Raw genomic sequence first — 16,818 nt, 5'->3', positions numbered from 1 at the left:
TTACAGTTAATAGGTGGACCTGGCCTGACACATGGTGCTACGGAATGTGTTTGCTATTAGTCAGTTATAAACATAATAAAGGAAAAGCACTGAAATTACAGAGAATTCAGTCAATGGGTACCAAAACACAATTCCTTCATAATATTGTAAAAGAAGGGAAACAAAGCAAACGATAATGACAACAAAGCGTTTACTGTTTGCCAGGAACTGCCTTTGCGGGTGTCGCTTCGGTGAATCCTCACGACCCCCGGAGACGGGTGGTCCTATCACCTCCATTTTTCAGCTGAGGCAACTGAGGCCGCGTGTGAGGAGCGACTTTGCCCGAGGTTGCAGGCCAGCGAAGACCTGAACCCAGCCTTCCGTGACCCCAAACGGCACACTCAGTAAACCAACACTCGCGTTCCCCGACACCAGCCTCTCGCTTGCACAGCGGCCCGGGGCAGGGCCAGCGTTCCCTGAGGACAGGCTCAGCCCCGCGCGCCCGCCACCTCTGCAGCCAAGAGCTTCGCAGAGGCTGCTTGCTCCGCGCGCCACGCCCCCGGCCCTCAGCCCCGGGCGTCTACCGACTCAGCCCCCGGCCCCGCCTCCGGCCCCGCCCACCGGCCTCGCCGTCGGCGGACGCCATCCTTGCGCCCGTAGTCGCCATTTTGCTCATAGAGACGCTGCTTGGAGGCTCGGTGCTTTCTTCCTTCGGCAGGCAGCCGAGGCTGCGGCTAGGCCGGGCCTGGGGTCGGGGCCAGGTAGGCAGGGCGGGGGCAGCGGCGAGTGGCGGCGCGGGCATTGCGGGGCGCAGGTCCAAGGCACGGAAGCTTGGGTGGGCGCGACTGGGAGAACCCGGCCTCGCGCACGCAGCCGCCCTCTTCCCCCCGGTCTCTGGGCCCTGGGCCCTGGGCCGCAGGGCTCGGGTGTGGCGCGCGGCCGGTGGGACTTCTCTCCCGGGCGTCGTTAGGAGTTGAGCCCTAATAACGGGGCCTGCGTGTAGGCAGCTCGGAAAACAAGCTCAGACCCAGCCGGCACCGACCCCCGTCCGACAGAGCCCCTGGGTTTAGTTTGACCGGCCGTGCGAATCGCGGAGCTTTATTTACCTTCCCAAACGCTATTTTTATTCTGTTGAGAATTGACGGAGCAGCAGCTGAGAGAGGACCTTGATGCAGTTTTTAGATATTCTACTTTAAAATGTTTTTCCCCGATACATTAACATTGATGATAAAGATTGTTTTAATGTTGGCGCAGTTTGGGTGTTTAGCTTTTGGAAGGAATAAGGAAATGTGAAATGGGCATTTGGGGCGCGAGGGAGTGTGATTTCTAATGTTTAAAAATTTAAATGCACAAATAAAAATAATTTGCCCACATTATGAACCCCCTAAATTATATTCTTCTTGTCTGTATTCCTGTCCTGCCCTGGATTATACCATTATTACACAGTTTTGATTAGAGGAGACACAATTCTGCTCTTATTCTCTTTTGCATAGCCCTGGATATTTTTTAAAATAATGATTGTATATTTAGTTTTACTTAATTGCCTTATAATGGAACATTTCTTTATGTCCAGTGTTCCCTCTCAAAAAAATTCTCAAATGGGAAGTACTGAACCAAAGTTATGTGTTCTTTTTTAGGCTCTTGATAGAAATTGTTTTTCAAGCAAAGCATATTTACAATACACATTTTTCAAAATCTGGATATTTGTCAGATTCCACTACCTGAAATGCAGAATTTGGTGGGACGTCAAGTCGTTCTTGTGCTGGGAGACAGGCTGTGCAACCTGCTATTGTATGTACCACGGTCTGTACTCTAAGTCAGACTGGCTCTGGGATAACGTCTGCTGCTCAGAGACCATCCAGCCTTGAGTAAGTTTCTTTACCTCCAAGCTTCGCTTCCCCGTGTTTGACGTTGAGTCTGCTTCTAGTACAAGACTTGCTTTATTGAGGTGTAAGAATTCAGAGCACTCAGAAAACATCCTCATGGAGAGAAGAGCAAAGTGCCTGGGATCACAGAGGCATGGAAGAATTCAGTTTAGGTTTTAACAGGTTTAATTTTTAATATTGATATAAAAAAAGGCAAATTTTATTTGAGGTACAGTACTAATAAAAGTAATTTTTTATGCTCTACGATGCCTTTTAATTTGCAAGATGCATTCAGTTCCATTTGTTAATTGTTGCAACTCTGAAGTCAGGCTTTATTCAATAGACATTTGTTATTTAACATTTGTTGGGCCTCTGCCGTGTGTTAGGTGCTGTTCTAGGCACTGGATAGACAGCAAGAATAAAATAGTTTTTTAAAAAAATCTTTGCTGTTTTGGACCTCAAACTCTGGTGGGGGAAGCTGTTTTTACGAAGTGTCTATTTCTTGTTGGGGAAGGAAAGGCTGAAGCCTGTAAAGCAGTGACCTGCCCAAGGCCTAGTAACTAGTAACCGTGGAAGGCAAACTCAAGTCTCCACATTCTTACTCTAGCCATCTTTAGATAGAAGGTACTTATACAATGGACGCTTTAGAGGGAAAGCAGTGAGCCAGAAAAGTCAGTGTTCGTGCCACCTTTCACTGTCAGAACCAATTAGTAGAGACAAGGATTGAATCTTTATGGTGCTTTATTCAGAGAACTGGCAATCTGAGAAGATGGTGGGTTATGTACCTTAAGAACGGTTGCCACTGGCTTGCAACCCAGGCATGTGCCCTGACTGGGAATTGAACTGGCAACTTTTTGGTTTGCAAGCTGGTGCTCAATCCACTGAGCCACACCAGCCAGGGCTAAAACTAAAAATTTTTTTACTCTTGGGTTCCCCCATCAATCCCCACTGTTTGTCTATGAGATTAGTTTCATATGGCAGTAATAATTCTGTTGTAGAGCATGTATTTTAAGATTAGAACATCTCTTAGGGGGTTTAGGATTACACTTAATTGCACATCCATGTAAGGGGACACATTGCAACAAAAGCTATGATACTGAAAAAGATAAAAAGAATGAAAACAACAAATGCCTCTCTAGGACCAGTAACACTAGTCAGCTAGGAGGTTAGCTAGGATAAGTCAGCGCCGAAGAACCCCTCTTTGTTTGGTCTGGGACACTGCATCCCTTAATTGCCTTACTTGATGCTCTGTGTGCTGTGAAACGTCAGGTTGAAGCAGCAGAGTCCTTTAGGTTCTTCACGTTTGTGATTTTGTCTTAAACGGAGGTAGCCTATCGCTGTACAATTTTCTAATACCACTTCTCTTGTTCTGGTTCTTGACGCACGGCCCTAATGACTTGAGAGGTGGCACTGTAGTACAGGCTAACCTACTTATTTCTATATTCAGAGGTTACCATGACTGGCATTACAAATATAGTCAAAGGTACATAATTAGCGGGGCTAAAAAAGTGCAAATCACTGCTACAATCGGGCGCAAGGGAGAGTCCCTGTTGAGCCCGGGTGGGGTGGGGCTTCTGAGGCATAAACACCGTCAGTCTTCCTGGAGAGCGTGGTCCCCCAGAACTGTTTGCTGGGACATAGGAGTGAACTGTCTGTCCACATTCTAGAAACCATCCTGCAGGCAATTTAACGTGACCAAAGGCATGAGGTACATTAGTGGCTCATCTCCGCATCTGCTGAAAGCGTAAAGCAGTGTTTAGTACGGTTGATGAAAGTTACTCTTCAGCTGGGGCCGCATTAGTGACTTTTAAGGAATACATTTCCCTGTCTTTTAGAGTTACCATGGGTCCCAATTATAAAGATCGGAGTAGGTTATGGTCTTATTGATAGGCTGAAACAAAGTATAATTTTGAAGGCTTTCCACAGTAGTACAAACATCTACAAGACATGAAGTTAAAGTTTGTTCAGCATAGGTTCCTCTTGTAACACAGAAGTCAGAGATATTCAGAACATTTTTTGCTAAATATACCCAAATATTTTCATCTTGTTTGAAAGGAATAAGTTCTCCATAACATGGGGTTAAACAAAAAGTCGTGAATGTCATTGTTTTCAAAAGATGACTTTCAGGTCTTATGGTTTGGTGGTTCTTCGTTCTGGTGCTTGCTTTATTCTGGTGTGATGGATCCAGGTTTTATTCCTGCCAGGTTCACTGAGGCTGGGGTGGTGAGGGGCACGTTCCAAGGTCCAGTCCACTTTTCTTCTCGTCCGCTCTGTGGGGGCCCTGTTTGCCAAGCCTTGAGTAGCAGCTTATCTCCAGGCTCAAAGGAGTGTAGTGACGCTGTGGGGGAGAGGCCTCTAATGCATCTAAGGTCTTTAACTACAGCTAAGATCTAACGTAAATAGTTCTTCACCCTCACTTCTTGATCTACATACATATCTCCCACCTCAACCATAGCATGAAAGGTCGCCCGTACACAGTTTCACAAGGACTCAGTTGAATCCCATTTTGGGGAACCACCCTTATCCTGAGCAGGGCCATAGGAAAACTGGATCCCAGTGGAGATGAGTTTCTTGACACAGGTTGGTATATTTTCCTTCTTGGTGTGATTCATTTCTCTGCCTTCCCAGAAGCCTGGGGTCTCCATGCCATGTGGAGCCTCCCCTTGATCCCTAAAAATTTACTAACCTTTGGTGTAATTTCTGAAACAAAAGCAGGTTCATTATCAGTCTGGATGCTGCCAGGGAGGCCAAAGTGTGGAATTATTTCCTTCAGTAGGGCTTTCACTACCTCCTCAAATTTCTCAGTTCTAGTACGATAGGCCTCTACTCATCCTGAAGAGGTGTCAACAAAGACTAGCAAATATTTCCATCCTTGGACCCTTGGCATCTGGGTGAAGTCTTTATGCCAGTCCTCAAGTGGACACTGTCCTTGGTGTTGTTTCCCCTCCTTCTTTTGATTGGGATCTGCCTAAGGATTGTTCTTCTGGCACACAACACATCTAGCTATTACTTTTTGTAAGGCTTTAGAATCTCCAGGCCTATGAGTCACAGTTTAATACAGGTGGTTAATGAATCCCTTCCATAGTGAGTGGCCTCAAGCAAATGCTTCATGACTGGCTCTACTAAGTGTTCGGGAAGCAGTATAACTCCTTTCTTATTCTTTCTCCATCTACCTTCAGGAACTTCTTCATCAAAACCCCAGCTCCTAGCTTTCTCTAAGTCTGCAAGTTGAATATTCAGGGTCAAATTATGACAAGTTAAAACAGGTACCAAAGGCATTATAAATATTCCTTTAACAGCTGCTTTTGCTGCTGGATAAGCCAGAATGTTTTTTTAGCCACTTCAGTGTCTTCTTTCTGATGTCCGGGGCAGTGCATAGCTGCCACTTATAAAGGTACCTGGACAGCTTCTAATATTTTTTAAGTTTCTACCACATACTTAATTTCTTTTTTATTGGAGGTTAATAGTCCTCTTTCCTTCCAGGTTGACCACGTGCATGCAAAATTGGGAAAGCATACTTCTGGTCGTATATACATTCACTCTTTTTTGTGCAATAATTCTAGTGCACTTGTCATTGCAATCAGTTCAGCTTTCTGACCAGAGGTTCCTAGTGGTTGAGGCCTTGGCCTCTACTATTCCTTCAAGAGTTACAGCTTCACAGCCTGTCTTTCTGTTTCATATGCCCATATAACTGCTTCCATCTGCACAGAGTCTCGTCTGCCTCCTCTAGAGGATGGTCCTGTAAATCAATTCTGCTAGAATAAGCTTCATCAATTATTTCAGCACAGTCACGCATTAGCATAGCCGAGTCAAGCTTTGGGAGAAAGGCAGGATTTAACTTACAGTTTTGAGGGAGATGTTGGGATTGTCAAGAAGAATTGCTCGGTACTTGCCCATTCTTCCACTAGGGAGCCACAAATTTACTTTTTGCTCTAGCAGGCTCAACACTTGGTGTGATGCATAAATGGTGATAGGCTGATTCTCAATTTCTTCTTCTCACGGTTTCATAAGGAACTGCCAGGCATGCTGTGAAGGGACCTGTAGGTGGAGCTGTTGTTCTTCAGGAGAGAAAGTGATTTGAGCACGAAATTTGGACAGCAAGTTCCTTCCCAGAAGAGGAATTGGACATTCAGGAATATATAAAAATTTATTACTTAAAACTGTATCCCCTATCGTACATTCTAATGGTTTCAAGAAAAATTGTCTTTCAGGGCTTCCAGAAATTCCAGTTACAGTTAAAGCCTGCCACCAGGACTCTGTCAGAGGTCTATTGACTACGTAATGTTAATCTGGTGTCAATCAAAACAATTTGTTCCCCCACTGTTAGTTTTATCCGAGGTTCCTGGGAGGTGACTTGAATAGGTTGTTGTCATGATAGAATGTCTGGGCCCCGTCATTCATCATGGGAGCTGTTGCCTTTTCCCAGCATAACTCTCAAGTTCTCAGACTCTGACTTCCCTTCCCCTCACTTGGGGCCCTCATTTTTCCAGTGCCTCTTTCCTTTGCAATACACACATTGATCAGTGGCAAGTATTTTAGATGAGGATCAGGCACTTCTTACCCACTGATAGAATTGCCCTGAAGCCTGTTTCAAGAAAATAGTGGCTGCTTGGGCCTTTTTCTATTTTCTGTTATAAACTTTGAAGGCAGTGTCTACTAATTGGGAAGGATTCATGACTATTCTTCCCTCTAACTTCTGCTGTTCCTTTCTAATGTCAAGTGCACTTTGAGAGAGAAAGGTCACATTCACCATTCTAATATTTTAAGGGGCTTGTGGATCCAAATCAGTATATTTTCTATAGGCCTGATAGATTCTTTCAAGAAACTCAGGGGTCCTCTGTAGGCTTTTGTTGTACCTCCTGTACCATGTTCAGACTTCTCTGCTTAGGGACTCCTTTCATCATTGCCTCAAGGATGCATCTCTTACAATACTTTAAAAGAGGAAGGCCATTCTCATTAGGGTCCCAGTTCAGCTCCGTTACAGGTATTGCCTTAGTAGTGTTGGGAGCCCCATCTGGGTTTTCTTGATTCAGTCTCCGAGCCGCCTCATTTGCCTCATCCAGTACCAGCCTCCACTCATTTCCCGTAAGTAAAACATTCAGTAAGGTTTGTATGTCTCTGTCCAGTTGGGATGGTGGGTGGCAATCGACATAACTCAGTCATTCATTTTAGTAGGATCATCCCTATAAGAAGGATTTGAATTTTTCCATTTTAACAGATCCAGTGTATAAAAATGGAGTATGTGCCCAATAATATCCTGCAGGCTGGCCCTCTGGCCTTACTCCCACTGGAATTCTTTGCAAAGTGTGTTGCTCTGCCCCGGTAGCTTCGTGTCCTCCACTGAATTTGGTTCCCTGATGGGTTCGGGACAGAGAGGCCAGTTCAGGCTCACCACCTCTGGCTCCCTCAGCCAAGTGAGGAGGAGGATTCCCCAGGGCTGGGGGTGCCAGGGGAGCCCTCACCATGCTGGCAGCAGCCAGACATCCTGATCTCCCTTGGCCCCTCTCTTCTGAGGTCTGCTGTCTGCCACAGCACATTCCCTTCTCTCTGGACCATTGATCTGTTTCCTTTTAATCCTGCATCTTTATTATGTAAAGTCATAGAGGCCTGTACTTAAAGTATTCCCTGATCTTTAACAAAACATCTCTAATTGAAGTGTAGTATAGTAATTTAAAGACCTGTTCAGCAGCCAGCACTCTTGTGAGTCCAGATTATACAGAAGCCAATAGGTATTACAATAAGAAATCATTTTCTTTTTAGTCATAGGCTTATAGACATAGGTTAACCAATCAGCCAGAATTTGCCCCAAAGGCTGTTTTCCCGAAGTGGAGGCTCCCTTCCCCCACCCAGTTCTACCAGACAGAATCTAATATCACACAAACCAGAAGGCACCTTAATTCCTGACGACCGTTCTAAATTGTAATTTGGGACTGTAATCCTGAACCAAAAAGCACAGTGATTCAGTTTGAAAATGAAGGTGTTGGGGAGTGCCAAGAGTCAGAGACAGAGAGTCCCCAAGTGAAATCACTTGGCAGTTACTAGAGAGTCTCCAAGTCCGTGCCCTGGGGCCCCCCAATCCTACAGCCAGTGGGACTCCCCACCAAATACCCTGTCTTACCGGAGTGTCCTGAAGCTGCCCTGGAAGGAGTTGCCAGAACACGGAACCTGAAAAGTCGGCGTGCCTGCGAGCCGCCCTTCACTACCAGAACCAGTAAGTGGAGGCAAAGACTGAATCTTTATGGGGGCTTTATTCAGGTGGCGGGCGCTCTTCTGACCCTTCTATAAGAAGGAAAGGGTAGGTAAGGGATTTGGAATTCAGGGAAAAGGGTTATTCAGGTAAAAGCTGCAGCCTGGAGCTTTTCCTCGCATCCTTAGCCCGCTGACAGGTGATCGTTCAGCGGCTGTGTCCTGGTCACCGAAGTTCTTTCCCTAGAGCACAGTGGCGCAGGCACCACCGTGACCGCTTGCAGGCCTCCTGGAGTCAGGGTGGGTCCAGTCATACATTGCAGTTCCTGGAATGACAGCTTTCTACTTGCGTTAATCACTAAGCCTGTTAACTATAACTTACAGCTAAAAAATTTTAACTCTTGGGTTCCCCCATCAGCAACACACTTTAATGACAACCTTCCTCATCTGAAATATGGATGACGGGTTTTGAACTTGTTAGCATGTCCAAAAGTAAGCTGTTTCCAGTGTGGTTTTTATTCATGACACTTAACAAATTGTCAGTTCTCATTCAAAAAGGAGTATAATTAACTTTTAAAGGTGCTGAAATTTTCTATATTTTCATATGTGTTATAAATTTCACATTCTAAGGTAAATTTAGGCCCTGACCAGGTGGATCAATTGGTTAGAGTGTCGTCACAGTATGCCAAGGTTGCGGGTTTGATTCCTAGTCAGAGTGCATATGAAAATCAACCCACGCATGCATAAATAGGTAGAAGAGCAAATTGATGTTTCTCTCTCTCTCTCTCTAAAAAAATCAGTAAATCATTTTTTTAAAAGTAAAATAAATTTAGAAAAATATAAAAGCAGTTTATGAGGAGAAAAATGGGAGTGTTCTCTTTTGTGTGTGTGTATGATTCTTTTTTTAAAACTTATTTTTAATTACAGTTGACATACAATCTTATATTAGTTTAAGGTGTACGCTGTAGTGATTAGACGTTTATACATCTTACACAGTGATCTTCCCCATAAGTCTAGTACCCATCTGGCACCATATGCAGTATTCTAATATCATTGTATTCCCTGGTTGCACTTGACGTCTCTGTGACTGAATAACTGGCAATTTGTACATCTTAATCCCTCTCACCTTTTCTACCCATCCCTCCTGAACCCCTTTCCATCTGGCGTCCATCGGTTTGTTCTTGCTCTCTATGAGTTTGTTTATTTTGTTTTTTTAGATTCCACATATAAGTGAAATTGTATGGTGTTTGTCTTTCTCTCTGACTTTAAATTTTCGAGGAGCCTCCATACTGTTTTCCCAAGTTTCTACACCAGTTTACAATCCCACCAACAGTGCACAAATGTCCTTTCCCCACATCCTCGCCAGCACTTGTTTATTGATTTATTGATGATGGCTGTTCTGACAGGTGTGAGGTGGTATCTCATTGTGGTTTTAATTTGTATTTCTCTGACGATTAGAGACATTGAACATCTTTTCACATTGGCCATCTGTATGTTCTGTTTGGAGAAATATCTACTCAGGCCGTCCTGTTTTTTAAATCAGAATTTTTTATTTTTGGTAGTAAGTTGTGTAAGTTCCGTATGTATTTGTATATTAACCCCTTATCAGATATAAATATCTTCTTCCATTCAAGTAAGTCGTCTTTGTGGTGTTGATGGTTTTTAGTTAAAAAACTGTTTAATAGTCCCATTTATTTTTCTTTTGTTTCCCTTGCTGGGAGACATATCCAAAAAAATGATGCTGAGAGTGATATCAGAGGGTTTAAATTTGTTTTTGTATATGGTGTAGGAAAGTGATCTAGTTTCTTTTTTTTTTTTTTTTTGCATGTTTCTGTTCAGTTTTCCCAAAACCATTTATTGAAGAGACTGTCTTTACCCCATTGTATGTTCTTGCCCCCGTTGTCATGTTTCAGTTGACCGTATAGGTGTGGTTTTATTTCCGAGCTCTTTGTTCTGAGCATGGTATATTCTTTTCATTTATTTGTACCTGCTTTCGTTTCCTCAGTGTCCTACAGGTTTCCAAGTACAAGTCTCTTACCTGCTTGGTTAAATTTATTTCCAGGTATTTTATTCTTTTTCATGCAATTGCAAATGGGATTGTTTTCTTAATTTCTTTTTCTGTTAATTTATTATTCATGTATAAAAATGCAACTGATTTCTAAATATTAATTTTGCATTCTGCTACTTTACTGAATTTATGTATTAGTTCCTAAAAGTGTTTTGGTAGAATATTTAGGATTCTCTACAGTGTTATGTCATCTGCAAATAATGAGAGTTTTACTTCTTTCCAGTTAGAAGCCTTTTATTTCTTTTTGTCTGTTTGCTGTGGCTAGGTCTTTCAATACTATGTTGAATAAAAATGTCTTATTCCTGATCTTAAAGAAAAAACTTTCAGCTTTTCACTGTTGAGTATGGTATTAGCTGTGGGTTTGCCTGTATTGCTTTTATTAGATTGAGATATGTTCTCTCTATTCCAACTCTGCTGAGAGTTTTGATCAGAAATGGGTGTTGGATTTTGTCAAGTGCTTTTTCCACATCTATTGATACATTCATATGATTTTTATCCATCATTTTATTTATGTGGTGTATCATGTTAACTGATTTGTGGATATTGAACCAATCTTGCATTCTGAGAAAAAAATCCCACTTGATCGTGGTGCGTGATCTTTTTAATGTATTGCTGAATTTGGTTTGCTAATATTTTTTTTTAAAGATTTTATTTATTTTCAGAGAGAGAGGAAGGGTGGGAGAAAGAGGGAGAGAAACATTGATGTGCAGAAGAAACATCTATAGGCTGCCTCTCGCGTACCCCTCAACTGGGCACCTCGCTCACAGCCCAGGCATGCGCCTTGATTGGAAGTCGGAACTGGTGACCCCTAGGTTCGCAGGCCAGCAGTCAATCCACTGAGCCACACCAGCCAGGGCAGTTTGCTAATATTTCATTTAGGATTTTTGCATCTGTGTTCATCAGAGATAGTGGCCTATAATTTATTTTCTTATTTTTTAGTGTCTTTGTCTGGTTTTGGTTTCAGGTTCATTCTTGTCACGTAAAATGAGTTTGGGAGCCTTCCATCCTCTTAAATTTTTTGAATAGTTTGAGAAGGATAGGTATTACTTCTTTGAATGTTGGTAAAATTCACCCGTGAAACCATCTGATCCAGGGCTTGTGTTTGTTAGAAGTATTTATTTTGTTTTTCCATTTAAGACAGGAAATACTTATTCAACCCATCAGGGAAATGGACAGGTTGGATCTGTAACAAAGCATCATGGTTTAAAGCATAGGCCAGTAATTATGTACATATGGGAGGGGTGGTCACAAAAAGACCTGGAATTCTCTACTGGAGGGTGGACCCCTTGTAGTGCAGGCTTCCCCACCAGGTGAGTGTTCTAGAAACCCCTCTGTGTCAGTGCACCAGCTGGCGTTGTTGTGAGAGGCTGCGTTCAGCTTCAGTGAATATTTTTTTTGAAGACTCTTTCAGTGCATATGTAGTTGAGGCTACATTCCAGGGGAAGACTGGCCATCATTTGTGCTAGGCTTGGGGCCACATGATGGGAGTTACGGAGAAAGTTAAAGACCTGTTGCTCTTTTGAGGCTGCTTAAGCAAGTACTGCAAGGCACACCAAGGTTTGCTGCTGCTTCCTTGAGGTTTGTGGATCTTTCAGAGATTTTTGGGAAGGTCCACAGCGGGAGCTGAGGCAGGCCGCTTGTGTGGAGGAGCTGCTGGAAGAGACTAGGGCTGGGCTAGTGATTTGGGTGGGACAGGGTCTCGGAATCACCAGGGGTGGGGAATGGTGTTAGTCTGACTAATGGAGAACACTGATTCGGTGCCAGCCTGCCCCTGCCGGCTCAGTTGGGGGAGAAGTCAACAAAGCAACAAGGGACCAGCATTCCTTTCCTGCTGCCTTGACCCCCTGCCCCTCTAGCCCCCACCCTGATATAGTTAATGTAGTTCCTTCCCATATATGTTCTGGAGCTTTTCAAGCTGCTGCCCTTGCACTGAAGCTTTAGAGTAGGTTTGTAAGTGAGTGAGTCTGTGTGCATTCCCTTTAAGAGAAGTGCCTTGGTCTCTAGCAGCCCTTTGTTCTTCTTGGATGCAATCCTGGCTGGTTTTCACAGCCAGATGTTAAGACAGCTCCTCTTCCTGGCACCGATGCCTTGGGATGAGGAGCCCAGTGTGGAGCTGGGACTCCTTTTAAGAGGAAATCATTATCAGTAGTGATTTTCTGTGACTATTCATTTCATAAGTTGTTCAAACGTAAGGGCTGTAGCTAGTTTTAGTTCTTTCTCCTGCTGGAAATTCAAGGTCTGCTCTTTACCAAGCCTCAGAAAAGGTGAGTTTTTAAAATTATCCTCAAAAACATGACAATCACTAGGATGGGGCCACAAAAGGCCATTAGAGTAGGTCTTAGTGTGAAATGGACAGTAAAGAGGACACTCCCATACTTCTGGCTGAGGTGGCAGAGGAGGTGAACTCTGCTTGCCTCCTCTTGTGACCACATCAAAATTACAACTGAATTACAGAACAGCCATCACTGAGAACCACTAGATTAGCTTAATGAAATTCCTGTAACAAAGGTGATAAAGAAAAAGCCGCATCGAGACTGGTTGGAGTCGGGAGGACGCAGAAGGGGCAGGTCCCAGACACACAACGTGGCGATAAAGAATCTGGAGGGCTGTCTTGGCTGTGGAAGTGCCCTCTGAGGAGCAAGGGGTCCAATTCCTCTTTAAAATGCTGTTATACTTAAGAGGCTTTGTATTTGAAGGTTGGGGGAATGGAAACAGATGGCCACCTCGTGCGCATTACTGTACTGTTTGGTAGATAACCAGAATATTGTAAGTTGATTCATATGTAGCTCCCATTTACCAAGCATATCGTATGTGTGGGGCACTGGGTCAGGTCAGTGTCTGCGGGTGTGTGGGTGAAGCTCAGAGAAGGGAAGTGACACCCCCCCCCCACCCCCCCACCCCCATGAGGCACAGGGAGCTGGGGGCAGCGGTGGCCGAGGTGCACACAGGCGTTTGACTCCAAAGCCTGTATTTGTAAGCACAGGAGGACGAGTTCTGTTCTTGTTTCCTTTTCCAGACCTGTACCCTCTGTTTCTGAATGCAGACACGTATCGATTGAGAGACGGTATTAGAACACACCTAAGGTCTCGTTCAGCTCCTTAGTATTGATAATCGTGTTTCTTTATAACAGCCACTCTGCCCCCCACACTGTGCTGTAAGGCCAGGGCAGGCACACTTTCCCTAGAGGGCCAGGTAACAAACAGTTGAGTCAGCACTCAACTCTACTGTTGTCCCTGTAGACAGTGTAAGCAACGAGTGTGGCTGTGCTCTGTGACAGTTTTATTTTCAGAAGTAATCTTCGGAGGGACTTGATTTGGCCTGCGGGTCGTGCTGTGCTGGTCCTGCTTTAAAGCTATTTTCTTTCCTTCCTTCCTTCCTTCCTTTCTTTCCTTCTTTCTTCCTTTCTTTCTTTCTTCCTTCCTTTCTCTCTCTCTCTCTCTCTCTCTCTCTCTCTCTCGACTTAGCTCCTTACCTGGGCTTTGCAGGCCTGCGTCAGGGTGGGGAATTCGGCCCTTGCGCGCTCCACTAGCATGTTCCTGACCACCGTACCGCTAATGGCACGGCTCCCGCGGTCGCGTAGTTTCACACACGGCTTGGGAAGCACCGGGGCGTCCAAGACACTCATTTCAGAAATGTCCTTCATGGCTGCGGCCTCTGCTGTGTGCGAATGACAGCTTCTTAATGACCTTGTCCTTGGCTGCACATGGCCACGGCCCTTTTTGGCATGACCTTTGCTCCTTTTCATGGTCGTCTTGGAAGCGAGGACCTGAGAGCCCAAAGGTGTTGTCCTCCTTGGTCTCTTCAGGGCTTTGGTCAGTTGTGCATACGTTTTTGTTTGTAGTTCATAGGCTTTAGGTAAATCCATTGTAATGCCCCGTGTTTCCCATGGCGGAATGTCCCTTAAGAGGTGCGCTCTTTGTGGGAATGTACTTCTCCAGCCTTCGGGGAGGGACCACAGTTTGCACCGCCCATGTGACCCGTTGGTTCCCTTCTTGCAGTTGTGCAGAGACGTGCGCGTGGACACGAGGGGGCCTGTTCAGGACGGTAACCCACGGCGCCTGGCGCGTCTGCACCACAGAGCACCGGCAGCGGTTACAGAGGATGCGACGGGTCTCTAGTTTCTGACCTGGGTTGTCAAAGTCTTGTTTAATGCAGAAGCAAATTATAGGCAGATCTGTACAGTACCTCTTTATGTTAGAAATGTATTTTTTATACCTGTGTTTTGCGAGGGTCATGTGTGTGAATGTGTAAAAAAGGCCTGATGGTGCCTATACCAAACTGATAAGAACCGGGGAGGTGGGTGGGGAGGAACCTGGGGTCAGGGCTGCTGACTAGCCTTAACCCCATATTTCTGTTTTTCTCCGAGGAGAATGTGTTTGTAGATGACTTGTGTAATTAAACTTTAGGAATAATAAAAAAGATGTGCGCAGCTTCATCCCCTTCATAACCCCCACCAGGCTCCCAGAGCCGCTGTGAGTCAGCAAACGCCTGCCGAAGCGTGGCGGGCATGCGGGGCAGTGCCCCGGGCCACGGCCTCTGAGGTGGTTGCTGTTGTACCCGCTCCGTCCCGAGGCGGGTGGCCAGTGGGGTCCGGGCCTCAGCTCCCATGGCTTCATGTCTGGGCACTGTTGCCTGTCATTTGCATTTGGAACCTCACTTCCTGCAGAGTTATATAGTCAACCTTGTGTTCCTGTTGAGGAAAATGTGGGTAACAAGTTCAGTGTTAGACATCTGAGCGGTGGCTGCAAGGCCAGGGGGAGGTTGGTTTTATGGCGAACAGATATGACAGGGAGAGCTGGGCATAGATGGGTCATTTATTTATTGTTTAAGGATCAATCGGTCCATGTCCTTGCTAATGGCTCTGCCATTTTTCTGTGTTAATCCAGGAGGAATTTTGTTGTCAGAGAATAAAAGGAGGTTGTCCGTAATTGACTTTAAGCAGCAAACAGTAGAACACTGAGCTCTTCTGCTCCACCTTTCTTGTAAGTTTATCATTTATTCCCAGTGGTCATGAAAACTAATTAAATCATGTGATAACATATTTCCATAAATTTGGAACCCTAAAGTCTAAAAGGACTTTTTATTGGTCCACATATATTTAATATACAAGACTCCATTATGATAAAGACTAATTTCCTTCAGCTGAAGTCATTTGCTATTTAAAAAAATCCGTTCAGGTGTATTGAATATCATATGGCAGTTCTTGATATATTTTATATCCTTCTAGGCTCTGAGAATTGGAAAACCAAGAAGGTTTTGATGTTTTGTGTGACGCCAGCTGAATTAGAAACCAAGATGAACATAACCAAAGGAGGGCTGGTGTTGTTTTCAGCAAATTCTAATTCATCTTGTATGGAGCTTTCAAAGAAAATTGCTGAGTGAGTTATGATCATGCCATTAAAATCTGTATTATGTGATGTTTTAATGTGATAATTGGATTAGCACTGATGGTTAAACTTGAACTAATCTGCGTATCACCTGTGTATGTTAATGGCCAACCTTCTGTCAGCCGTTCAGCCCCCGGACACTTACTGAGTGCCGCACGGGTGCCAGCTGCATATGTATGGAACGTGTGAGCATAAAGAACAGTGAAGTGCAATAGTTCATAGGTTACAGTTCAACATAATTTTAGTTATTTTACATCTTGATTTAGATATCGGGGATTAACAGTGAACAGCCAGTCAGAATCCTTCCTTCTTACATTTAGTAGGGTCCAGACAAGAAGCAAGTCAGCAAAATAAACAAGATAATTTCAATAGTGATCAATGTTATGGAAAAAAAAAAGTGAAAGGAATGATGGGGTAGGTTCTGTTTTAGCTTGTGTGCTTAGGTGCCTTTTAAACTAAGGGGATGATAATGTGAGTTGAGAAACTTGAATGGGGCTCTGAGAGAAGATCTGGGGGGCAGATTCGTCGCCCAGGCAGAGGGAGCAGTGGCGCAGAGGCCTGTGGCGTGTGCAGCAGGAGCCGTTGGTGTGTCTCGGGAACGTGGGTGGGGTGCAGGGAGCACAGGAAGCGGCTGTGGGGCAGGCAGAGCAGGACTCTGCAGACCTGGGGGGCATGGGGTGAGGGTTAGGTCATGGAGTGACAGTGCTATTTAATATTAATTTTAAATTTTATAACAAGAATACCTCTTTTTATTTTTATTAATATATGAATCATCCTTAAATAGTAAAGATGTTGAGTCTATTCTATTACCTTTTCAGCTTTTCCCCCCGTTTCTCTTCTCTAGGCGGCTGGGGGTGGAAATGGGCAAAGTGCAGGTTTACCAGGAACCTAACCGAGGTGAGCTATCTTTGACGTGCCTAACATTGATCTTTGTGCAGATTGTGACATACTGGCTCAGTCCTTTGTCCTCCTTATTGCAACAGTTAGACTCGGTGTCCAGGTAGTTACGTTAGCAGGAAGTCAAGGAAGCAAGGTGGGCGAAAGGGGTGTTTTAGGCCCCACTAATACCAACTAGTTATAGAACCCGGGAACAAGTCCCATGTGGGGGCTAAAATATCAGTTCTTAGACCTCATTTACTAAAAACTGCAAAGATGAATGAACCAACTGGTCAACTGAATGGAAACATTATCTCTGTTGTTGGTCGAATTTATGTCACCGTAGACAGGATGAGTAAATCCTGTGTGGCCACAAGACTAATCGGTTGTTATTCTTTACCTCTGTGTAAGCTGCCATGGGTGAGACAGACTTCATGAAGCCTTGCTAAGACATGCT

At 44.5% G+C, this 16,818-nt stretch overlaps 1 protein-coding gene across 10 annotated transcripts in view; it reads left to right on the top strand.

Annotated features, from left to right (window-relative positions):
- Positions 1-616: 616 nt before the first annotated feature.
- PRPSAP2 (phosphoribosyl pyrophosphate synthetase associated protein 2) overlaps positions 617-16,818 on the top strand; it is a 57,706-nt gene continuing 41,504 nt past the window's right edge. For 2 of the 10 annotated variants that reach the window (XM_090290513.1, XM_090290507.1), the window contains exons 1-4: positions 674-740; positions 14,985-15,080; positions 15,326-15,476; positions 16,330-16,382. In XM_090290513.1, the coding sequence (XP_090146639.1) occupies positions 15,358-15,476; positions 16,330-16,382 (172 nt within the window). In that variant the 5' untranslated portion in view covers positions 674-740; positions 14,985-15,080; positions 15,326-15,357. Of the gene's footprint in view, positions 741-1,690; positions 1,848-6,584; positions 6,930-7,507; positions 8,056-14,984; positions 15,081-15,325; positions 15,477-16,303; positions 16,383-16,818 lie in introns of those variants that run through there. The other 8 variants (XM_090290512.1, XM_090290511.1, XM_090290510.1 and 5 more) reach the window with 8 other exon arrangements.

The sequence above is a fragment of the Furipterus horrens genome, unplaced genomic scaffold (assembly GCF_987537825.1).
Source record: "Furipterus horrens unplaced genomic scaffold, mFurHor1.1.pri manual_scaffold_11, whole genome shotgun sequence".
Taxonomy (NCBI): domain Eukaryota; kingdom Metazoa; phylum Chordata; class Mammalia; order Chiroptera; family Furipteridae; genus Furipterus; species Furipterus horrens.
Note: the sequence above shows the minus strand (reverse complement) of the source record. Positions and strands in the feature narration are given on the sequence as shown.